The sequence below is a fragment of the Stegostoma tigrinum genome, chromosome 16 (genome assembly GCF_030684315.1).
Source record: "Stegostoma tigrinum isolate sSteTig4 chromosome 16, sSteTig4.hap1, whole genome shotgun sequence".
NCBI classification, from domain to species: Eukaryota; Metazoa; Chordata; class Chondrichthyes; order Orectolobiformes; family Stegostomatidae; genus Stegostoma; species Stegostoma tigrinum.
Genome location: NC_081369.1, coordinates 63,310,233 through 63,336,800, shown reverse-complemented (window position 1 = coordinate 63,336,800; position 26,568 = coordinate 63,310,233). Strand labels below are relative to the sequence as shown.

At 45.1% G+C, this 26,568-nt stretch overlaps 1 protein-coding gene across 3 annotated transcripts in view; it reads right to left on the bottom strand.

The window, feature by feature from the left end:
• bean1 (brain expressed, associated with NEDD4, 1) overlaps positions 1 to 26,568 on the bottom strand; it is a 103,240-nt gene that overhangs the window by 23,943 nt on the left and 52,729 nt on the right. For all 3 annotated transcript variants that reach the window (XM_048546851.2, XM_059651556.1, XM_059651557.1), the window contains one exon: positions 4,994 to 5,203. In XM_048546851.2, coding sequence (XP_048402808.1) covers positions 4,994 to 5,203 — 210 coding nt within the window. The remainder of the gene's footprint in view (positions 1 to 4,993; positions 5,204 to 26,568) is intronic.

Here is a 26,568-nt window from a genome sequence, read left to right as displayed (position 1 = left end):
GGCCAAAGGGCCTGTTTCCACATTGTAGGGATTCTATGATCTATTTCCATGAACAACAACATTTGGCATGTGCAATGACAAAAGATCATCAAAGTGAAATGTTATCTCTGTTTCTGTCTCCACAGTTGACAGATTCCAGTTTTACCTGTTAATGTCTGCACCCAACAGACTATCCCAAGAGCAATTAAAGAAAAAAATGTTTCGGCAAGGCATATGAGGACCTAGGTTTGTAGCTCACCAATTGTTTGGCCAGAGAGCTGGGGGATGGCGAGTCATTAAGGAGAAGATGGAGGTAAAGAGGTTCAGGGAGGAAATCCCAGAGTGTGTGAACCCAGGCAGCTGAAGGCATGGCCACCAAAGAGAGACTGATTCAAGTTGAGAATGTGCAGGAGGCCAGAACTGACAGCGTCTAGAGGCCTCAGAGGGCTATAGGTTACGGAGAAAGATAAGGAGGAGAGAATGGAAAATGTTATAAAAAGGAAGAGATTTTTAAAATTAAGGTGAGGGTGAAGGGGAAGGGAGGGCATAGTGTTGATGGATGAATGGGACTTGGCGTGAGTCACAGTCTAAAAATACAGGGTAGGCCCTTGAGGACTGGGACAAGGAGAACCCTGAGAATGGAGATCTGTGGAATTCTTTGCCACATAAAGTGGTTCAGTTGAACATTGAATGTTTTCAAGAAGCAGTTGGAAACAGTTCTTAGAGCTAAAGGGATCAAAGGAAATGAAGGAAAGCAGAAACAGGGGGCTGAATTGAATGATCAGCCATGATCATGTTGAATGACAGAGCAGGATCAAGGGGCTGAATGGCCTCTCCTGCTCCTAGTTACTATGTTTCTACATTTCAATGAGTTAGGATATGGGCAGCAATGTTTTGGATGAAATAAAACACCACCGTTTTGTGAATAGAGCAATTAGTAAGAGAAAGAAAATAAGAGATTGCCTGAAGTAGAAGAAACTATCAAAAGGGATGAGAAACCGTTGTAAATCCCAAGGAGTGACTGGTATTTTTAATCAGGATCATGGGGCTTCGTTCAGAATCTCCATGGCAACCGCTAGATTCCGGTGGCATGAAACGTCAATGGAATCAAGAGCCACATGAGTGAGTCCCTATTGGACACAACCCATTGCAAAGCTCAAATTGCCTTCTAGCGTACTGTGCTGTAGGGAGAACAGAATTCCCCAGCACACCTCACCCTTACCTCCAACAAAGGACATCGGAGGTGAAATGATTTAAATTACAGGCCTTTGCGGTGAGGTCAATTTTGGTGAAGTTTCGCAGTATTGAAGCTCTCTCTACGTTATCTCCATTAAACACTCCCGGGACAGGGACAGCACGGGGTTAGACACAGAGTGGAGCTCCCTGTACATTGTCTCCGCATAAAACATTCCCGGGACAGGGACAGCACGGGGTTAGATACAGAATGGAGTGCCCTCTACATTGTATCCCCATAAAACATTCCCGGGACAGGGCAGCATGGGGTTAGATAGAGAATGGAATGCCCTCTACATTGTATCCCCATAAAACATTCCCGGGACAGGGACAGCATGGGGTTAGATACAGAATGGAGTGCCCTCTACATTGTATCCCCATAAAACATTCCCGGGACAGGGCAGCATGGGGTTAGATAGAGAATGGAATGCCCTCTACATTGTATCCCCATAAAACATTCCCAGGACAGGGGCAGCATGGGGTTAGATACAGAATGGAGTGCCCTCTACATTGTATCCCCATAAAACATTCCCGGAACAGGGCAGCATGGGGTTAGATGGAACGGTGAGGGCAAGTTGCAATGGCAGATGAATGGGTGGCAGGTTTCTTTGGGCCCAGTAAAATATTTTTGAGGCTAAATATTATTCCGTTGCGATATTAATTAAGAAGCCAGACGATTTAATGTACTGTCAGAGAAATAAATCACGAGTGTGATTTTTCTTAACAGTGTTGTGCAGGCAATGCAGGCCGTGTACAAAAAAACAACTGGGCAAATGGAACTACAGTCTATTGAACCTTCCGAATTCAGAGCAGTTTCTGTCATTGTCCTTGAACACTTGAGGTGATGAGCTGCAGAAATGGTCTGTAAAGCAGCAGCATGGGACTTCTGAAGTGACATGTGTGACCAATTCAGCTCGACTGGTGGTGACCTCTGCAAATTTATCTCAGGGTCACCACTGTGTACATTACAGAGCTTGACAGTCCCCTGACAGTGTTGTTCACGGACTCCTGGCTCAACCAGGTTCACAACTGTATTCAGTGCATGTGCATTTTGGTGAGGATGAGTGATTTAATGTTGGTCATTGCCTGCTCTGGGATATGCTGAAGGTGTTGTGTCAATCATTGCATTATACATGGTTTGTGTAGAATCTTGTGCCATGGATAATTGTTTATCATATTTATGAGACTGTGACAGGTTCCTGCCTATAAACATGCTCAGTGACTTCTCTGCTTTGCTTGTAATTCCAAATGCTCTGCTCTCTGTCCTCCCAGCTTTGATAAACTTGTCCACTTTGGAAACACTGTTGTTGCGATCTTCCAGTTCACACTGAAGCCTATTCTCCCATCGGCCATTTTACTGGCTCCTTTTCCAGAAATGTCTTGATTTTAACTTTTTAATCCTTGTTTGCAAATCCCTCCATGGTCTTTTCCCCTCCCTATCTCTGTAACCCCTTTCAGCCCTACAATCCTCTCAGATCTTTGCGCTCCCCGACTTCTACCTGTTGTGATTTGTCAATTTGAAAAGTTGCTCTGTTGCGTGGTGAGACCTGTCTCTCACTCCTAACCTCCCTCCCAAAGGCCCTCTGCCTCTCTACCAACACCACCCTTTGCACCCCCTCCCCCCCACCCGCACCCCTGATATTAGGAGTTTCCATTGACCAGAAACTGAACTGAATTTGCCAAATAAACACAGTGGCTACAAGAGCAGGTTAGTGGCTAGGAATACTTTGATAGCAAGGTGTGGAACTGGATGAACACAGCAAGCCAGGCAGCATGAGAGGAGCAGGAAGGCTAATGTTTCGGGCCTAGACCCTTCTTCAGAAAAATGACCCTTCTCCAGCATTTGCAGTTCCTACTATCTAGGAATACCGTTGCGAGTAACTGACCTCCTGACTCCCCAAAGCCTGTCCACCATCTACAAGGGGCAAGTCAGGAGTGTGAGGGAATACTCCCCACTTGCCTGGATGAGTGCAGCCCCAATAACACTCAAGAAGCTTAACACCATCCAGGACAGAGCAGTTGACTTGGTTGGTACCAGATCCACAAGCATCCCCTCCCTCCACCACTGACGCTCAGTAGCAGTAGTGTGCGACATCTACAAAATGGACTGAAGATGTTTGAGTTTGTTGGCTTTCTCACTCAGCTGCCTGGGTATAGTATAGTCATTTTGTCACTGTGACGGTAACATCATCAGTGCGGCCACTAATGAAGAGATGTTGATCTACTCTGTTTGGTATTTATATGATCCAATCTGTTAAGTTGGGTGGTGTCATTTCTGGTTCTTTCATGCATGGGTTTGCATATGGAGTCTAATTCCACATGTTTGTTGATTGCATTATGGGTTGAAAATCAGGCCTCTAGGAATTCCCGTGTGTGTCTGTGGTTGGCTTGAGCTAGGATGGTCATATTGTCCCAGTTAAATTGATGGCCTTCATTGTGAGAGTGCACTCATGGGTCATATAAATTCCAAATGGAATGGAACATCATCGCTTCGTCAGAGGCCTCACTCTTGATGTCACTGAGTATGATGAAGAAATATCTGAATGAGACAAACCAGCTCAGCGAGCAAGCCAACAACCTCACCCACAACCTGACCTACAAATCTTCACTAGAACCTTACACTGCGTAAATTTATCAAAGATCCTTAGACAGCACCTTCCAAACCCACGTCCACTTCTACTTCAAAGGGCAAGGCCAGCAGATACATGGGAACACCATCCCCTGCAAGTTCCCCTCCAAACCACTCACCATCCTGACTTGGAAATGTATTGCCATTCTTTCAGGGCTGCTGGCTCAAAATCCTGGAATTCCCTCCCTAACCGCATTGGGGTCAATTCACAACACATGGATTACAGTGGTTCAAGAAGGAAGCTCACCACGACAAGGGATGAGCAATCACACTTGGTAACGTGTGTTTCTGTGTGTGTGTGTGTGTGTGTGTGTGTGTGTACCGCAGCGATATCTTTCGGTCCAATGGGAAAGGGTAAAGATGTGGTTTGTACTTGGAGTGCCATCAGCAACAAGAGAACATACTTGAGACAACAAGGTGTAGAGCTGGATGAACACAGCAGGCCAAGCAGCATCAGAGGAGCAGGAAAGCTGACGTTTCGGGCCTATCTCCCCCTCTGATGCTGCTTGGCCTGCTGTGTCCATCCAGTTCTACACCAGTTTATCTCAGATTCTCCAGCATCTGCAGTTCCTACTATCTCAAGAGAACAAACTTGATTTATTTTCACTTGAATGTTGGAGGATGAGGAGGTAACCTGACGGAGGTTTCCAAAATTATGAGAGCCATGGATAGATTGGATTGTCAGAGGCTTTTTCCCAGGGTAGAAAACTAGAGGACACAGGTTGAAAGCGAAAGGGGGTAAGCTTAAAGGAGATGTGAGAGGCAGGTTTTTTTTACACAGAAGTTGGGAAGTGCTTGCGATGTGCTGCTAAAGGAGGTGGTGGAGGTGGAGACAATTGCAACGTTGATGAGGCATCCTGACGGATACACTAATAGGCAGGGAATAAAGGGAAACAGATTGTGTAGGGGTAAAAGGTTTTTCATTTAGAAAGGCATCATGTGTTGGTGGGCCAAAGGGCCTGTTCCTGTGCTGCACTGTTCTTTTGAAATCACAAAGAAGCGCTCCAAAGCGCTCGTGATTTCAGATAGACCTGTTGGACCATCACCTGGTGTTGTGTGACTTCTGACTTTGTCTGCCCCAGTCCAACATCGGCACCTCCTCATCACGTACTGTTCTTTGTTCTTCGATTTTGTAATGTACAAGGGACTCACCATAACTTGGCTCGGTCCTGAGATTGGAGTTTCTTAAGCGGCTGTCTTTTCTGAAGCTGCCGACAATGATGGTCATGCAGGACAGGAAGAGCACTAGTCCAATCACAATGCCTGCCACTACCAGCGGTGACACCAGCAAACTGGAATCATTGCTGACGTCCATATAATGCGAATATCCACTGTGGCTTCCGCTCTGGTTCGACTGAATCTCTGAATGTAAAGAGACAAGGTTTTAGCAGACAGAAGAAATCTAAGTCAACGTTCAAAGATTATCCAGCTTTTTTTTAAGTCTACCAAACAAGAGCAAGCTTATAAAAATAAAAACCGAAAGAACTGATGATGCTGTAAACCAGGAACAAAACAGAAGCTGCTGGAAAAGTTCAGCAGGTCTGGTACTATATGTGAAGAACAAAACACGGGTAATGTGTCGGGTCCAGTGACCCTTCCTCACAAGTTTGTGTGTGTGTGTGTGTGTGTGTGTGTGTGTGTGTGTGTGTATAAGGTTATATTGTGTTGGCAGCTGTCTTTTGGAGTGTATCTCTACACTTGATCTCTGTTAAAATTCTGTCGTTGACCCAGAGAAACATCAAAAACAGCAGCATGCTTTGCAATTCCCACAGAGAATTCCCCCCAGCAACTCTTGTACTCTCATTTCTGATCAGGGGCTTGACAGGAGCAGTCAAAGACTATCTATCTAGCAGCCGAACCAAATATTAAGTGAAACAAGTTTCTGAAGAGAGACTTCCACCAACTCAGAATTTTCCAGAGCCGCTTCATGCTCAAAGCATTTCTTTCATGAGCTTGAATCTTGCTGAAACAAAGCGACAAATTGCAGAGCCTCATCACCTCAGGGGACCTCCCAACCACAGCCTCCAACCTCATTGTTCCCCAACCCTGCATGGCCCGTTTCTATCTCCTTCCCAAAATCCACAAACCTGCCTGCCCCGGTCGACCAATCGTCTCAGCCTGCTCCTGCCCCACCGAACTCATCTCCACCTATCTGGACTCCATTTTCTCCCCCTTGGTCCAGGAACTCCCCACCTACGTCCGTGACACCACCCACGCCCTCCACCTCCTCCAGGACTTCCAATTCCCTGGCCCCCAACACCTTATCTTAACCATGGACGTCCAGTCCCTATACACCTGCATTCCGCATGCAGATGGCCTCAAGGCCCTCCGCTTCTTCCTGTCCTGCAGGCCCAACCAGTCCCCCTCCACCGACACCCTCATCCGCCTAGCCGAACTCGTCCTCACCCTCAACAACTTCTCTTTTGACTCCTCCCACTTCCTATAGACTAAGGGGGTGGCCATGGGCACCCGCATGGGCCCCAGCTATGCCTGCCACTTTGTAGGTTACGTGGAACAGTCCCTTTTCCGCACCTACACAGGCCCCAAACCCCACCTCTTCCTCCGGTACATTGATGACTGTATCGGCGCCGCCTCTTGCTCCCCAGAAGAGCTTGAACAGATCATCCACTTCACCAACACCTTCCACCCCAACCTTCAGTTCACCTGGGCCATCTCCAGCACATCCCTCACCTTCCTGGACCTCTCAGTCTCCATCTCAGGCAACCAGCTTGTAACTGATGTCCATTTCAAGCCCACCGACTCCCACAGCTACCTAGAATACACCTCCTCCCACCCACCCTCCTGCAAAAATTCCATCCCCTATTCCCAATTCCTCCGCCTCCGCCGCATCTGCTCCCACGATGAGGCATTCCACTCCCGCACATCCCAGATGTCCAAATCCTTCAAGGACCGCAACTTTCCCCCCACAGTGATCGAGAACGCCCTCGACCGCATCTCCCGTATTGCCTGCAACACGTCTCTCACACCCCGCCCCCGCCACAACCGCCCCAAGCGGATCCCCCTCGTTCTCACACACCACCCCACCAACCTCCGGATACAAAGCATCATCCTCCGACACTTCCGCCATCCACAATCCGACCCCACCACCCAAGACATTTTTCCATCCCCACCCCTGTCTGCTTTCCAGAGAGACCACTGTCTCCGTGACTCCCTTGTTCGCTCCACACTGCCCTCCAACCCCACCACACCCGGCACCTTCCCCTGCAACCGCAGGAAATGCTACACTTGCCCTCACACCTCCCCCTTCACCCCTATCCCAGGCCCCAAGATGACATTCCACATTAAGCAGAGGTTCACCTGCACATCTGCCATTGTGGTATACTGCATCCACTGTACCCGGTGTGGCTCCCTCTACATTGGGGAAACCAAGCGGAGGCTTGGAGACCGCTTTGCAGAACACCTCCGCTCAGTTCGCAACAAACTACTGCACCTCCCAGTCGCAAACCATTTCCACTCTCCCTCCCATTCTTTAGATGACATGTCCATCATGGGCCTCCTGCAGTGCCACAATGATGCCACCCGAAGGTTGCAGGAACAGCAACTCATATTCCGCCTGGGAACCCTGCAGCCTAATGGTATCAATGTGGACTTCACCAGTTTCAAAATCTCCCATTCCCCAACTGCATCCCTAAACCAGCCCAGTCTGTCCCCTCCCCCCACTGCACCACACAACCAGCCCAGCTCCTCCACTCCACCCACTGCATCCCAAAACCAGTCCAACCTGTCTCCGCCTCCCTAACCTGTTCTTCCTCTCACCCATCCCTACCTCCCATCTCAAGCCGCACCCCCATCTACCTACTAACCTCATCCCACCTCCTTGACCTGTCCGTCTTCCCTGGACAGACCTATCCCCTCCCTACCTCCCCACCTATACTCTCTCCACCTATCTTCTTTACTCTCCATCTTCGGTCCGCCTCCCCCTCTCTCCCTATTTATTCCAGTTCCCTCTCCCCATCCCCCTCTCTGATGAAGGGTCTAGGCCCGAAACGTCAGCTTTTGTGCTCCTGAGATGCTGCTTGGCCTGCTGTGTTCATCCAGCCTCACATTTTGTTGTGTTAAATTGCAGTGCCCTTCTGTTTTGCACTCATCAGGACAAATGCAAGAATGCCAAACTCTAAATAATCACAATTTATAATGATTAATCCACGACAAAACATTTTCTCCTCTCTCATGTACTTTTACGTCTTTGACCTGTCACCAAAAACTTTTTGATAATCTAAGTAAACTATATCCATTGGCTCTCTTTTATCAATTTTGTCAGTAACACATTCAAAAATTTCAAGAAGTTCATCAAATGCAATATTTCATTCACATATCCATACTGACCATGCTCAATCTGATCATTTAACCACATGCCTATAGCACACAGTAAATCAGCAGGTCACACAAATGTGGGCAATTTTTCAACATTTCCCATGAATACTAATTTACTTCCAGCCATTGTGTTTGTGAGTTCTTTTTTGGAAGAGATGCAAGTGTCTGGCAGAGAAATTAGTGCAAAAACATGTTGTGCTCAATTAGGTCATGCGTGACTGACCTAAAGAGTGTGAAGATGATGAACTGGAGGCACATTTCACACATAGAAATGGACTGATGTAAATCAAAACTGCTCTGAGGTTTAAGAGTCATTTTTCTGCCAATGTTTATGGAGAGAGTGTTAAAATGCGAAAGCACTTGAAGGAGCTACTTTTGGTATTCAAAAGAAGACTGAGAGATTGAGGATTTGGTAAAGGTTAGTGAAGAGCTAGTGAACAGCTGATGAAGATCTGGGGGAAGAGTTTGGGGAAGAGCGGGGTAAGTGTTTGGGGAAGAGTTTGGGAAGAGCTGGGGGAAGAGTTTGGGGGAGAGTTTGGGGTAAATATTTGGGGAAGAGTTTGGGGAAGCGTTTGGGGAAGAGTTTGGGGAAGAGTTTGGGGGAGAGTTTGGGGGAGATTTTGGGGGAGAGTTTGGGGGAGAGCTGGGGGAGAGCTGGGGGAAGAGCTGGGGGAAGAGCTGGGGGAAGTGTTCGGGGAATAGTTTGGGGAAGAATTTTGGGGAGAGTTGGGGGAAGGGCTGGGAAAGAGTTGGGGAGATTGCAAAATTTAGATTTGCTTGATTCCATAGTTAAACACAAGAAAATGTGGGGACAAGTTCATCTTGACTCTTTTGAAGTGGAAAGGAATGAGTAATTTGTTTTGGTTGATGGATGTAGCAATTGGTGAAATGTTGAATCTATGCCCAATGCTACAAGTGTAAAAACTATTGAGGTTTCGAGAAGTTGTTTTCAAGTTGTGGTTGCCAAAAGTACTGATGTCAGATAATGATCGGTCTACTTTAGAAAAGTTTGAAGTATATCTGTTTAGGAAACATAAGAAATAAGATCAGGAGAAGGCAATTCAGCCCCTCGGGTCTGCTCCCACATTTTATATATTCATGGCTGATTTCATCTCGGCCTCAAATCCACTTTCCTGCCTGCTCCCCATGATCCTTGAACCTGTTAATACACCATCAACATTGAGAGAAAAGTCCACAGTTATGAAGAAGTGTTTGCAGTATTTATTTGGTGAAGAACTAGACAAAAGTTTTATGATAATAAAGTGTGGAGCTGGATGAACACAGCAGGCTCCATCCTGGGCCTCCTGCAGTGCCACAATGATGCCACCTGAAGATTGCACGAACAGCAATTCATATTCCGCTTGGGAACCCTGCAGCCCAATGGTATCAATGTGGACTTCACCAGCTTCAAAATCTCCCCTACCCCCACCATCGCAAAACCACCCCAGCTCATCCCCACCTCCTAACCTGTTCTTTCTCTCACCTATCCCCTCCTCCCACCTCAAGCCGCACCTCCATTTCCTACCTACTAACCTCATCCCGACCCCTTGACCTGTCCGTCCTATCCGGATTGAACTATCCCCCCCACCTCCCCACCCATACTCCCCTCTCCACCTACCTTCTCCTCTATCCATCTTCGGTCCGCCTCCCCCTCTCTCCCTATTTATTTCAGAATCCTCCCCCCGTCCCCCTTTTCCGATGAAGGGTCTAGGCTGGAAACATCAGCTTTTGTGCTCCTGAGATGCTGCTTGGCCTGCTGTGTTCATCCAGCCACACACTTTGTTATCTCGGATTCTCCAGCATCTGCAGTTCCCATTATCTCTGATCACAAAAGTTTTATGCTTCTCTTTCACATAGGCTGGATAATTTTCAGTTCTGAAACAGAGTAACCCTACACTATAAAAAGATGCTTAGCCGTATGAGTCAGTGCTTGAACACACTCCTTGCACAAGGTTTAATTTGCTTAAGCCTGATGAAAATAACAAAATCAAAGAAAAGTAAGACTAAGACAAGGTGAGTCATGGTAGACCAGATGTGAGAGTTCAGTGCAAGCCAAAAGGTGTTGGCAAAAACTGCTGGGCTGATACAGAGAAGTCTGTGACTTTAAAGAGACCAGGTGCAATCACATATCTGGTGAAGGATGGGGAGAGACTCCACCAGTGTTGTGCAGATCGCTCGTTTCAAAGAGAAAATCTGACAGAGGGAGAGCATGAGAAACCAGTTGTCAGCCTAAATTCTTGGACACCCAAGTGGAAGTTAGAAAGAATGTGAAGGTTCGTCAGCATTAGTGAATCCACTGGTATAGTACAGTGAGTCAATGCCTTTTAGACAAATCAATTAATGTCACATTCCTAGCAATGAAGTGGACTTAGTTGTTAAAAAGAAAGTTTAGGTTTGACATAGTCAATGATATCGAGAGAGCAAAATCAACTGAATGGCAATGGACAGAAACACACACGCTGTAAGAAAAAGAAGACAAATAGGTTAGCTGCAAGTATGTAAGAAGGAAGAAAAGAAGTTGATCTTGTCCAATGATGATTTTATTTTATTAATACTTATTGCTTTGTGAAAAACAATTTTATTTACATGTAAATGACTCTGGCTGTATGCATCAGAGATGTTTATATTTGATTTCAGTAAAAGCAAATATGCAACTTAATGTATTCAATTCTCAGCTACTTTGTTATTGATTCAGTCATGTTGGCATTTGGGAATCAATGCACATATGCCAGCTTACATTTCAGAAGGTTAACTCAAGGCCCATATGATATGGTTTGCTTTGCCCTGTTGTCTGGGTCCTGTCTGGGGATTTCATTTGATTATTTATAACCTTATATTAAAAAAAATCAATCAATCCTTATCCAACAGAACCTGATGGAATTTAATGGGATAGCACAGATCTTTACTTTGTATGTAAATACATTCTATCCCTGCCCTGGGAAGTGATCGATGGGGACAGTATCGAAGTTGCTTTACTCTGTGCCCAACCATGTGCTGTCACTCTCTTGGGAGTGTTTGATGGGGACAGTGTAGAGGGAGCTTTACTCTGTATTTAAACTGTGTTGTCACTCAGGCGAGATTGCCTGGCTTTGTGCGAGATTCCAAAACCTTCCTTTCTTAGTGTTGACATTCTTCACTTTCATCAGCACAAAAGGAAAATAATGAAAAAAGCTGCTTGTTTCTCTCTGAGAGGCATTGTTGCCCTATCATCGAGAGTCTGAGAGTAACTGACTGCCAATGTAACAACGCTGAGAAAAATTACATGTACAGTCGTGGGATTGATTGTTGTAACAGCGCATACTGCCCAGGTATTATGTTCATTGCTCACTGGGATTAGACTCATTACCAGAACATCACATTGTATCCAAAATGATGTAATTGCTGTAACATGATATAACCAGGAAATCCAGATACCGAGAGAGTGCAAGGAGGCTCATTAAAATGGGATTCTTATAAATAGGCACTTCAATTGTTGAAAAATCATCCTGTGACCTTGAGCAAGAAAGCTATTCCCATACTTTGAATTAACTGCAGGCTTGTTCCTTTCTCCCTGTGTGCCTTTTCTGTCATTTGATAATCTGACAAAGCTCTCCCTGTGTTATCATCTGCGCTTTGACAGAAATATGATGGGAATTGAGTCACTCAGACATCAACACTGTACACTCTCAATATTCAACCTTCTACTGTTTTTGTGATCAAAAGCTACAGTCTGAAATTCACCTCCTGCGCAATTTTATCTCCCTAGTAACCCTGTAACTTGACCTTGTTCGGCCCCCAGGCATCAGAACGCTCATAGAACAAAAGGACTGCAGGTTCAACCAACCACAACCTGCAGTTCAATTTATGCCAGCAGCAATGGGTTGGGTAATACTATCAACCTGATCATGAAGAATCATGTGCGGAAGACCTCAATTTGTTTGGAATATGTGAAGGCTTATAGGGGGAGAATGAAATATTCTGAGGTGCACTGAAGTGACAAGGTGCCCAAAGATATCTCATTGTCAATGATATTGGCTCCATGGAGTCATAGAAAACAGGAGCTGAAGTAGGCCATTCGGCCTGTCAAGCCTGCTCTGCCATTCAACATGATCGTGGCTGATCATCCAACCCAGTAAAAACGGAAAGGACTGTGGATGCTGTAAATCAGAGAAAAAAAACATTGAGATTGCTGGAAAAGCTCAGCAGGTCTGGAAGTATCTGTGAAGAGAAATCAGAGTTAACATTTTAGGTCCAGTCACTTTTCCTCAAAACTGATGCTAGCTAGGAAAATGTTGGTTCATGTGCAGAAGATAGAAAGAGGTTCAGGAGTAAATGATAGGTGGGGATAGAGTCCAAAGAGAGAGAAGTGCATTGGACAGACAAAGGAGTTGATAAAAGGAGTTTTGGCTGGGAGTGTGAATAGCTGTTAATAGGGACTGTTAGTGGCTAACAATGGGTAGTGTGTAATGGCAGGCTATGTGATAACAAGGCCTTATGTGTGGGGTAGGGGCCTGGTACATGGGAGAGGCCCTAAAATGATTGAATTCAATATAGAGTCCCGGGGACTGTAGGGTCCCCAAGTGGAAAATGAGTGTTGTTCTTCCAGCTCGCATTGAAGTTTGATGGAACACTACAGGCAAGACAGAGACAGAGATGTTGGCCAGGGAATAGGTTGATGCGTTAAAGTGGCAGGCAACAGATAGCTCAGAGTCTTTGTTTCAGCCAGCATGTAGATGTTCTGTGAAGCAGTTACCCATTCTACGTTTTGTTTCCCCAATGTAGAGGAGACCACATTGTGAGCAGCAAATGAAGTAGAATAGATTCTGGGAAGAGCAGGTGAATAGTTGCTTCACCTGGAAGGTGTGTTTGGGCCCTTGGATACTGGAGAGGGAGGAGGTAAATGGGCAGGTGCTATCCTCTTGCTGATGCAGGGGAAGGTGCCGTAGGGCTGTGGGGAGGTGTTGGGAGTGAAGGAAGAGTGGACCAGGATGTCTCAGAGGGAATGGTCTGTGCGGAAGGTGATCAAGGGAGGGGAGGGGAATGTATGTCCAACTCAGTCCCTTGTTCCTGCTTCCTCCCCATACACTTTGATTCCTTTAGCCCCTAAGAACTATATCTAACTCCTTCTTGAAAATATTCAATGTTTAGCTTCAACTGCTTTCTGTGACAGAGAATTTCACAGGCTCCCCACTCTCTGGGTGAAGAAATTTCTCCTCATCTCAATCCTAAAAGGTCTACCCGATATCCTTATCTTGGCTCCAGGTTTTCCCGCTACCAGGAGCATCCTTCCTGTGTTGGCCCTATGCAGTCCTGTTAGAATTTTATACATGTACATGAAATTCCCTAATTCCTACAAACTACAGTGATATTGTCCTGACTGATCCAGTGTCTCTTCATATATCAGTCCTGCCATTTCAGGAATCAGTCTGGGAAACCTTTACTGCACTCACTCTGGAAAATAGAGGGAAATGAATTGTAGAAAAATACTGCACTTCCTGAGACAAGGAGACTAAAACTGCCCACATTACACCAGGTGGGGTTTCAGCAAGGCTGTGTATAAGTGCAGCAAGACATCCCTGCTCCTGTACTCGAATTCTCTCACTATGAAGGCCAATAAACCATTTGCTGTTTACCATTTTGATTGATGAAACCATCTGTTATTTGAAGGATAGATATCGGGCAGGGTATCTGAGAGAACCTCACTGCTTTTCTTCAAATTAAGTCCATGGGATCTTTATGGTCTCAGCTTAACATCTCAGTGACCTCTCTGAAAGAACATAGAACATAGCTCTTAAACTTGGCAAGTCTACTGCTGTTGCAGGCAGGGCATTCCACACCCCTACTACTCTGAGTAAAGAACCTACCTCTGACATCTGTCCTATGTCTATCACCCTTCAATTTAAAACCATGTCCACTCGTGCTAGCCATCACCATCCGAGGAAAAAGGCTCTCACTGTCCACCCTATCTAATCCTCTGATTATCTTGTATGTCTCTATTAAGTCACCTCTTAACCTTCTCTCTAGTGAAAACAGCCTCAAGTCCCTCAGCCTTTCCTCATAAGACCTTCCCTCCATACCAGGCAACATCCTGGTAAATCTCCTCTGCACCCTTTCCAATGCTTACACATCCTTCCTATAATGCGGCGACCTGAACTGTCCGCAATACTCCAAGTGTGGCCGCACCAGAGTTTTGTACAGCTGCAACATGACCTCATGGCTCTGAAACTCAATCCCTTTACTAATAAAATATAACACACCGTATGCCTTCTTAACAACCCTATCAACCTGGGTGGCAACGTTCAGGGATCTATGCACATGGACACTGAGATCCCTCTGCTCATCCACACTACCAAGAATCTTACCATTATCCCAGTATTCTGTATTCCTATTACTCCTTCCAAAGTGAATCACCTCACACTTTTCTGCATTAAACTCCATTTGCTAGCTCTCAGCCCACCTCTGCAGCTTGTCTATGTCCCTCTCTAACCTGCAACATCCTTCCGCTGACTTCAGTGTCATCTGCAAATTTACTAACCCATCCTTCTATGCCCTCATCCAGGTCATTTATAAAATGATAAACAGCAGTGACCCCAAAACAGATCCTTGCGGTACACCACTATTAACTGAACTCCAGGATGAACATTTCCCATCAACCACCACCCTCTGTCATCTTACAGCTAGCCAATTTCTGATCCAAACCGCTAAACCACCCTCAACCCCATGTCTCCATATTTTCTGCAATAGCCTACCGTGGGGAACTTATCAAACGCTTTACTGAAATCCATATATAACACGTCCAGTGCTTTACCCTCATCCACCTGTTTGGTCACCTTCTCAAAGAACTCAATCAGGGGTTTGTGAGGCACGACCTACCCTTCACAAAACCGTGTTGACTATCCCTATTCAAATTATTCCTTTTTAGATGATTAGAAATCCTATCTCCTATAATCCTTTCTAACACTTTACCCACAACCAAAGTAAGGCTCACTGGCCTATAACTACAAGGGTTGTCTCTACTCCCCTTCTTGCACAAGGGGACAACATTTGCTATCCTCCAGTCTTCTGGCACTATTCCTGCAGACAATGACGACATAAAGATCAAAGTCAAAGGCTCTGCAATCTTCTCCCTAGCTTTCCAGAGAATCCGAGGAAAAATCCCATGTGGCGCAGGGGACCTGTATCAGTGATAATGGGAACTGCAGATGCTGGAGAATCCAAGATAATGAAATGTGAGGCTGGATGAACACAGCAGGCCCAGCAGCATCTCAGGAGCACAAAAGCTGACGTTTTGGGTCTAGGCCCGAAACGTCAGCTTTTGTGCTCCTGAGATGCTGCTGGGCCTGCTGTGTTCATCCAGCCTCACATTTCATTATCTTGGCGCAGGGAGCTTATCTATTTTCACACTTTCCAGAATTGCTAACACCTCCTCCTTATGAACCTCCCATCTAGTCTAATAGCCCGTATCTCAGTTTTTTCCTCGACAACATTGTCTTTTTCCTGTGTGAATACTGACAAAAAATATTCATTTAGCGCCTCTCCTATCTCTTCAGACTCCTTGCACAACTTCCCACTACTGTCCTTGACTGGACCTAATCTTAGTCTAGTCATTCTTTTATTCCTAACATACCTATAGAAAGCTTTAGGGTTTCCCTTGATCCTACCAGCCAAAGACTTCTCATGTCACCTCCTGGCTCTTCTTAGCTCTCTCTTTATGTCCTTCCTGGCTAACTTGTAACTCTCAAGCGCCCTAACTGAGCCTTCACACCTCATCTTTACATAAGCCTCCTTCTTCCTTTTGACAAGAAAGTCAACTTCTTTAGAAAACCACGGTTCCCTCGCTTGACCTCCTCCTCCCTGCCTGACAGGGACGTACTTATCAAGGACACGCAGTAGCTGTTCCTTGAACAAGCTCCACATTTCAATTGTGCCCAGCCCCTGCAGTTTCCTTCCCCATCCTATGCATCCTAAATCTTGCCTAATTGCCTCATAATTGCCTTTCCCCCAGCTATAACTCTTGCCCTGCGGTATATACCTATCCCTTTCAATCACTAAAGTAAATGTAACCAAACTGTGGTCACTATCACCAAAGTGCTCACCTACCTCCAAATCTCACACCTGGCCTGGTTCATTACCCAGTACCAAATCCAATGTGGCCTCGCCTCTTGTTGGCCTATTTACATACTGTGTCAGGAAACCCTCCTGCACACATTGGATGAAAATTGACCCATCTAAAATACTCAAACTCTAGAGTTTCTAGTCAATATTTGGAAAGTTAGTCTTCCACAACAACTACCCTGTTACTTTCGCTCCTATCCAGAATCATCTTTGCAATCCTTTCTTCTACATCTCCAGGAACATTTTGAAGGCCTACCAAAAACTCCCAACAGGGTGACCTCTCCTTTCCTGTTTCTAACCTCAGCCCATACTACTTTAGTAGATGAGTCCTCATCAAACATTCTTTCTGCCACCGTAATACTATCCTTGACTAACAATGTCACACCTCCCCCTCTTTTACCACCTTCCCTGTTCTTACTGAAACATCTAAATCCCGGAACCTGCAACAACCATTCCTGTCCCTGCTCTATCCATGTCTCCGAAATGGCCACAACATCAAAGTCCCAGGTACCAACCCATGCTGCAAGTTCACCCACCTTATTCCGGATGCTTCTGGCATTGAAGTAGACCCACTTCAAACCACCTTCCTGCCTGCCGGAACACTCCTGCGACCTTGAAACTTTATTCATGACCTCACTACTCTCAAGCTCCTGTACACTGGAGCTACAATTCAGGTTCCCATCCCCCTGCTGAGTTAGTTTAAACCCTCCCAAAGAGCATTAGCAAATTTCCACCCCCCCCCCCAGGATATTGGTACCCCTCTGGTTCAGGTGTAGACCATCCCTTTTGTAGAGGTCCCACCTACCCCAGAATGAGCCCCAACTATCCAGGTACCTGAATCCCTCAGTCTTGCATCATCTCTGTAGCCACGTGTTCAACTGCTCTTGCACCCTGTTCCTTGCCTCACCAGCATGTGGCATGGTTAACAAACCAGAGATAACAACTCTGTTTGTTCTAGCTCTAAGCTTCCATCCTAGCTCCCTGATTTTCTGCTTTACATCCCCATCCCTTTTCCTACCTATGTCGTTGGTGCCTATGTGGACCATGACTTGGGTCTGCTCCCCCTCCCCCTTAAGGATCTCGAAAACACGATCCGAGACATTTAGGACCATGGCACCTGGGAGGCAACACACCAACCGCGAGTCTCTCTCGTTCCCACAGAATCTCCTATCTGTCCCCCTAACTATGGAATCCCCAATGACTAATGCTGTCCTCCTCTCCCCCTTCCCTTCTGAGGGACAGGGACAGACGCTGTGCCAGAGACCTGTACCCCATGGCTTACCCCTGGTAAGTCGTCACCCTCAACAGTATCCAAAACAGTATACTTGTTATTGAGGGGAACAGCCACAGGGGATCTCTCCACTGTCTGCTTGTTCCCTTTCCGTTCCCTGACTGTAACCATCTACCCTTTTCTTGTACCCGAGGTGTGACTACCTCCCTGTAACTCCTCTCAATTACCCCCTCAGCCACCTGAATGATCTGAAGTTCATCCAGCTCCAGAAACAATACAGACAGGGGTATCATTGGGTAGAAATTTCGAAGGGGTGAATTTTCCCCGCATAGCCCCAGAACATAATATGACCCCTCTGAAACAGCCTGGCCTGCAGCTGCTATCAATCCAAGAATCGCTAACTGGCTGAACAAGGGGGATGTCAATTCCTCTCTCAGGAGGATCCTCCACCTCAGACAGATGTCAGAATGTGAAGCAGCTCTGTGGTCTCAGGAGCACCACCAGGAATGGTGGCCACTGCTGGAACTACAAGCAGCCCCAACAATGTAAGTTCTGGAGCTCAGCATGGATATAAGTGTTGTAAAATGTAAAGGCTCTGAAAGAGGGGCAGTTGGAGAATGCATTCAACTCTACCCAACCTGATGATGTCGCTAGTTTTGGTGGGGAAACAACTCTGGATCTTGAAATGGACAAATTTGCCACCTTTGTCTCTCAAGTTATAATGACTGATCAGCTCATTTCACCTTTACCTAAATGTTATCCTGTAATAAATGATGAACTACGTCTTGATTAAGACAAGAGTCTTGTTAAGTCTCACCTCCGATCACGGTAAACCCTTGGATCCAGTGAAGAGTATGGATGGCAGCATTCTCGCACCCACACAATGGCACAATGGTGAGAATGGGAAGGAAGAAGCTTGGAGGTAATGAGGAGACAGGAGATGAAGGCTCTGACAGCAAGGTTAACTGTGGGACTTAGGCCTGATCTTGTAAGGGGTTCAGTTATGCAGGTACTCACCCTGTTCCCTTCTTTTAGGGGGATGCAATGGCCTAGAGGTATTATTACTGGACTATTAATCCTGTGCCCCCAAGCACCATTCTGAGGACCCAGGTTCAAAACATACCAGGGCAGATGAATTAATGGAATTTGATTCATTAATTCAAATTTTTATTTGAATTAAAATAATTCAATTGAATCAAATTCAATAAACATCTGGAATTAAGAGTCTGCCGATAATCATGAATCCGTTGTCAATTGTTGGAGGAAAGTAAAACATCTGATTCACTGAAGTCCTTAACTGCTCTGGCCTATAGGTGACTCCAGACTCACAGCAATGTGGATGATCCTTAACTATAAAGGATGGATAATAAATGCTGACCCAGCCGGTGACACCCACAGCCTGTGAACAAAAACAAAACCCAACAACGAGGCAGGGCGATCGACTGGCCTTCTCAGTCTCATCATCTTTGATCTTCAGTTGCACTGAGTCAAACAATTGCAGGTTGGCTCAGGCAGTTCTGAAATTGTCAAAAATTGGCCAACTAAGGGTCTCAGGTAATGAAGGCTGATGGGATCACTCACGGCCTCGCTGACCTCTGCCTGTAAAACTGTGTCATGCTGCGGGAAGGTGCATTGCCAACAGCAAGGCTTCCTGGGGACTATTATGCAAACACACCACCTATAAATATGCCAGTGAATGACCACAAAATTCAAACCTCTGTGCAGCACTCAAAATGACTTTTCTCTCAAGGACTACTTTTCGATTTCTGGGAACTGCATTTTTAATTTTTCGAACCCCTTTTTGATTGTTGGGGGTTACCTTTTCATTGTCACTAACTTGATTTTTTTAGGTGATGCTGTTGCATGGTGGCAATTTCTTATGAATTTGTGCTAAATAATGTGGTATTTGGACTTTCACAGAAACACAGTTAGAAGAATTCATCAATATCCTGAATAATAATGGAAACTCCTTTAAACTTAAATCCTCAATACAAAGGGAAAGCATTACTTCCTTCGATACATAGAACATAGAACATTACAGCACAGTACAGGCCCTTCGACCCTTGATGTTGTGCTGACCTGTCATACCGAACTCAAGCCCATCTATTCCATGTATGTCCATATGCTTGTCCAATGACAACTTAAATGTACTTAAAGTTGGCGAATCTACTACCGTTGCAGGCAAAGTGTTCCATTCCCTTACTACTCTCTGAGTAAAGAAACTACCTCTGACATCTGTCCGATATCTTTCACCCCTCAATTTAAAGCTATGCTCCCTCGTGCTCACTGTCACCATCCTAGGAAAAAGGCTCTCCCTATCCACCCTATCTAACCCTCTGATTATTTTATATGTTTCAATTAAGTCACCTCTCAACCTTCTTCTCTCTAATGAAAACAGCCTCAAGTCCCTCAGCCTTTCCTCGTAAGACCTTCCCTCCATCCCAGGCAACATCCTAGTAAATCTCCTCTGCACCCTTTCCAAAGCTTCCACATCCTTCTTATAATGCGGTGACCAGAACTGTATGCAATACTCCAAGTGCGGCCGCACCAGAGTTTTGTACAGCTGCAGCATAACCTCTTGGTTCTGGAACTCGGTCCCTCTATTAATAAAAGCTAAAACACTGTATGCCTTCTTAACAGCCCTGTCAACCTGGGTGGCAACTTTCAAGGATCTGTGTACATGGACACCGAGATCTCTCTGCTCATCTACACTACCAAGAATCTTACCATTAGCCCTGTACTTTGCCTTCTGGTTACTCCTACCAAAGTGCATCTCCTTACACTTGTCTGCATTAAACTCCATTTGCCACCTCTCAGCCCAGCTCTGCAGCTTATCTATGTCTCTCTGCAACCTACAGCATCCTTCGTCACTATCCACAACTCCACCGACCTTAGTGTCGTCTGTAACACTTAAATTAACCCAAGACAACAGACATATTTGTAACAAAGGTTTATGTCAAAATAACTGGCATATACTTCGACATACAAAATGCTGTTACACTGAAGACATTATCTTTTTGCTAAAACTCAAATCTCAATCTTAGATTTAAATTTAACAATTAGCACCATGTATTTATTGATATATCATCCATCAGATTTTCTCAGAGAACTGGTCATGAACTCATGCAGCCTTATTGAAACAGTCCAGGTATCAGTCTAGCAAACCAACTCTGAACCACCTCAAGTGCATTTACATTCTTTCTTAGATAAGGACCAAAACAGGACGTAGTATTTGAGAGATAGTTAGAACTGCAAATACAGGGATCACATTGTAGAGCTGGAATGACACAGCAGGCCAGGCAGCATCAGAGGAGCAGAAAGGCTGACCTTTCGCGTTGGGACCCTACTTTAGAAAAAATTTGAGATGTGGTCTTACTGCTCTGTGTAAGTGAAGTGCAACCTCCTTTTCATTGGAGAAAAGGAGGAGGAGAGGGGACCTAATTGAGGTATACAAGATAATGAGAGGTATAGATAGAGTTGATAGCCAGAGACTATTTCCCAGGGCAGAAATGGCTAGCACGAGGGGTCATAGTTTTAAGCTGGTTGGAGGAAAGTATAGAGGGGATGTCAGAGGCGGGTTCTTTACACAGAGAGTTGTGAGAGCATGGAATGCGTTGCCCGCAGCAGTTGTGGATGCAAGGTCATTGGGGTCATTTAAGAGACTGCTGGACATGCATAAGGTCACAGAAATTTGAGGGTGCATACATGAGGATCAATGGTCGGCACAACATCGTGGGCTGAAGGGCCTGTTCTGTGCTGTACTATTCTATGTTCTATGTTCTATGTTCTAATATCTACCAGACATTTATATTGAGTTCCAAAGGACAGTATCTTATTAGCCTTGCTGTGCTGCAAGTTAACCTTTTGTGACTCATGCACTGGAACATTTTAGATCTGTTTAATTAACAGCTTTCCATTGTCCTTTGACCTCTGAATGTGAGGCTCTCCTCTGATGTTATAGGGTGGGCCCCTCCTGCCTCCTGTAAGGCTGCACACAATTCAGAGCTGGCTTTGAGACAACTGGACTGGCTGTTCACCGCTTTTGGAAAGGTCAGTCACTGTTCACAGGGCTGGGAAGATCAGGCCACAAGCTGCTGATATCAAAGAATGTCAGGAACATATTCCAGGGAGCAAGAACAGCTCTTTCCTGGGCCAACACACCCACTTATAGCCATCACATCAAACGAGAAATACCACATCATCATAAGACTATAGAGCACAGAAAGGAAGGCATGAGGCCCATTTAAAGAAAACCATTTAATCTGACTTGACCTGCTGTTTCCCCAAGTCATCACAGTTTATTGCCTTTTCCAAATATTCCAGTCTATTTTGAGTGTTGTTGAATCTGCTTCCCTTCTGGCAATACACAACCGATCAGAGCACATCATATAAAATACTTCATCTGCTCTCCCCTCTCTAGTTCTTTTGATGATTATCTTAAATCTGTCTCCACTGGTTACTGATCCTGTCACTGAATATTGTTTTTCCTTGTAAACGCTATCAAAATTCCCTAAATGTAACTGATAGAACTTGTATTTCGTGAACGGGATACATTGCACAGTTAGAACTCCTGAGGTGGGCAAACATCCCATTAACTCACTGGAATCCCTGGCTCCTGACTGACCAACATGGAGAAAGCTCCATGGGGTGGCAACATGGGGCAGCATGGTGGCTCAGTGGTTAGCACTGCAGCCTCACAGCGCCAGGGACCCGGGTTCGATTCTGGCCTCGGGCGACTGTGTGGAGTTTGCACACTCTCCCCGTGTCTGCGTGGGTTTCCTCCGGGTGGTCCGGTTTCCTCCCACAGTCCAAAAATGTGCAGGCTAGGTGGATTGGCCATGCTAAATTGCCCGTAGTGTTCAGGGGTGTGTGGGTCATGGGGGATGGGTCTGGTGGGATGCTCCAAGGGGCGGTGTGGACTTGTTGGGCTGAAGAGCTTGTTCCCACACTGTAGGGAATCTAATCTAAGGCTCATTGAGGAAGGCACCAAATATAGAAACATTGAAAACAGGAGCAGGCACCTCAAACCTGCCCTGCCATTCACAAAGTGAGGTTCCACTGGGAACGTGCGGAGGTGAAATGGAGGTATGCGAGGGAAGCCACAAACTCCTAAACTAGAACCTATACAGTGTAGAAGCAGGCCATTCAGCCCAATGAGCCCACAATGTCCCTCCAAACAGCATCCCACCCAGACCCAGTCCTCTACCCTATCCCTGTAACCCTACATTTCCTATGGCCAATCCACCTAGTCTTCACACCCCTTGACACTATGGGCAATCTCCCAGGGCCAATCCACCCTAACCTGCACACCTTTGGGCTGTGAAAAGAAACCAGCACCCAGAGGAAATCCACGCAGACAGGGGGAGAATATGCAAACTCCACACAGCCTGAGGCTGGAATTGACCCTGGGTCCCTGGGCAGTGAGCCACCATGCTGCCCCATCTACCCAGCCCTCCAAACATCACCCACCCACCCCTGTATGTGGCAGAGGCTGCAGATCACACACTGGACTCAGCAGCCATACTGGAACCCACTTCAATGGAAAGTAAGTGGGTGACCCACAAACCCAAGAACTGTTAAAGGAGGAGATAAGGAGAGGCTCAGAGGTCAGCCATTGGTTATAATTCACATTAACTCTACTCCATTGAACTGCAAGCATGGGCTTGACGGATTGAATGGCCTCCAACTGCGCTTCATGACTTATCACGTGGAGTGGGTTTGATTTTGCTGTTTAATGCACATTTAATCACTGAAGGCAGTACTTTGATGGAATAGACACACAATGTGTTGAACAGCTTGTGAACTGAATTCTGCAACAAAAGGTTCAATCACAGGAAAGCAGTGTAGCACAGCTGCTTTGAAGCTGTTTTAATGTCTCAATAAAGCAGGTAAATCCTGCCTTGTTCATTAATGATGGTGAGAATGGGCAGACAGAGAGCTCTGCAGCCAGTCTGGAAGTGGTTCACTTTAAGGATGCTTTGATCCCGGCCCTTGCATATATTTTGCATGGTTTTCGTTTCATGGAGGAATTCAAAGAAAGAAATACTTGCATTTATGTAGCACCTTTCAAGGTCTCGAGACATGCTTCGCAGCTAATGAAGACTTTTTTGTAAGTTGTCACTGATTCAACGTAGGAAATGCAGCAGTCAATTTATGCACAGCAACCTCCCGAAAACAGCAACTTGATAAATGATCAAATAGCTTCAGGGATAGTAGGAACTTCAGATGGTCGAGAATCTGGGGTAACGAGGTGTAGAGCTGGATGAACACGTTAGGCCAAGCAGCATCAGAGGAGCAGGAAAGCTGACATTTCGGGACTAAACCTTTCTTCAGAAATAGTGCTGTTATTTGACTAAGACACTGTGAGGGAACTGTCTCGTGCCGGTGGTCCTTTTACATTCATTTGCAAGGTTCACACAGAATGAATAATTGGAAGCTGGCATAAAAACCACCTGAGTTCCTTGATTAGATTCCAGACCATAACTTGCTCCTTGGCACCCCATATTCACACCAGATATACAATGGCTTTGTTTGTCTAGACTAGTTTAAATGGTCAGTTTAAGGACATGTCAGTGGGCAGGTTTATTTGGTGCATGATCCCAGGCAGATATGAGGGCTCCTGGGACACACACATGACTGGAGCGTATTACACATGTGTGACTACCTATAGTGGTAGAGGCAGCAGTGGTAGTGGGGAGAATGGAGAGGAAGACAGAGGGAGAGACAGAAAGAGAGAGAGAGAGAGGGAGAAAGAGAATGAAAGAGACTGTCTCCTTGATTATGGAATTGATGGGGTTGGCGTGGGAGGGATGGAAGAAATGGGATCAGGATGGCCAGGGACCACTGAGGGGAGTAATAATAGGCAGTAGAATGAGATGATGGAATTGATCTAATATGAAAAAATGGTGGGGAAAATATTTCACACAGCTTAATGTGCAAAAGCTATTCATCGAGTTAAAAATGAAATTTTCAAAATTTTTACGTATGAACATCTGGGAATTAGGAGCAGGAGTAAGGCATTTGGCTTTTCAAGCCTGCTGTGCCATTCAATAAGACCTTGAATGCTCTGTTTTTAAGTTTGGACCCACATTTCCACCAATCCCTGATAACCTTTGACCCCATTACTCAACAAGAATTTCTTCATCTCTGCCTTAAAAAAGTATTCAAGTCTCTGCTTCCACCAACTTTCCAGAGCAAGATTCCAAAGACTCATGATTTTCTGAGAGAAACAAATTGCCTAATCTCTGGTTTAAATGAGAAATACCTGATTTTTAAACAGTGACCCCCGAACCCTGGATTATTCCAAAAGAGGAAACATCCATTCCACACGCACCTAGTAAAGACCCTTTAGGAGTTTATATGTTTCAATCAAGTCATCTCTTACTCTGCCACATTTTTTATGTCTGGAATTGTTCTAATTCACAATGGAACTTTTTTTTTGTCACCAAATCACCCATGGTACTTTTCATTTATTAACCAGTAAATGACCCATGTTTTCCAATGGATTAATTTAGATGCAAAGCCAATGCAGAGCCCTCTTACTCTTTTAAACCTCGGCCGATACAAGTCTCAACTGTCCAACTTTTACTCATTAAGACAACCTGCTCTTTCCAGGTATTACTCTGTCAAACCTTTTCTGAAATGCTTCCAACTAATTTAAATCTTGCCTGAAATAAGTTGACCAATGCTGTGCACACGGTACTCCAGATCTGGTTTCACCAGTGCCCTGTGGAAATGAAGCATGACCTTCCTACTTTTGTATTTAATGCCCATTGTGATAAATGATAACATCAGCTTTCTTAACCGTTTGTTGTAAATGCAGGCTAACCTTTCTGAAGTCATGCATGAAGACAGTAAGCTCTTTCTGTATCTCAGAGCTCTGCAATCTCTCACCATTCGATAAAATGTTTCTTTGTTATTCTTCCAGTCAAAATGAACCATTTCACATTTTCCCACAATAGACTCTATTTACCACATCTTTGCCCACTCATTTAACCTATCAGTTACTATTATATTCTTTTTGTAATCTCATCATAACTTGCTTTTCAGACTATCTTCCTGTCAAATTTAGCAAACAGCCCTCCATCTGCATCATTTATAAAAATTAAGGCTTCAGCTTGACTGAAAAATGTTTAGGCATATCAGTCTCGATTCTACATACGAAGGAAATAACATTTGGGCCTTCCAGCCTACCAACACAGTCTCACTCCAATGGGTGTGAAATCTCACATACCTAACTTCATGGACGCAAGGATCTATTTGAAACTTGCAAAATTCTTACAGGGGTGCATATAAAATGTTAACCCTGGTTGGAGAGTCTAGAACCAGGGCAAATAATCTCAGAACAGTGGGTCAGCCACTTCAGACTAAGGATGAGGAGAACTTCCTTCAGCTATGAGCTAATTAAGAGTGGAGCAAGCCCGATGGGTTGATTGGCCCACGACCATGTTCATTTATTCAAAGAAAAGCAGTTAGAAAATTGCTACAAAACATGATTCCAAAATAAGGACTTCATCACTGAACAGTATTGGTAGTTTGCGAACTGATGAGAGATGTTCAAGTTATTACAAGCAGATTGCCAGAAATTCAAGTGTTTATATCTCAAGTAATATTGAATCCATCACTCGTAAGCCTGTCTATCCATCTCAGGGGAAATAGTCCCCAATTAGACTTCCATATTGTATAAAAAACAGTCATAACATCACACCTTTGTTGAAATCTGCACTTATACAGGTCTGTAGTAACACATGAGCAGCTTTTTGTCACATTTTTTGATGTGATAGTATTTGATTCTGTTAGAGTCGTGTAAGAATGCCTAGAAATCTTGCAATAAAGATCTACTGTCACAAAAAATGAATTTGACTGTACATATTTTACAAGTCTTTGTAATTTTTGAGCTGCACACATACACCAATCAAGCCCTTCAATTATGAGTTAATCTGCAACTCATGTATGGGTATCCATTATTCTTGATAATACAATACCCGAATTCGCACAATTCCTACAGCCTGTAATACTCTGAGGGATCTGTTATTATAGATATATAAACCTCCCAAACCCCTTGATT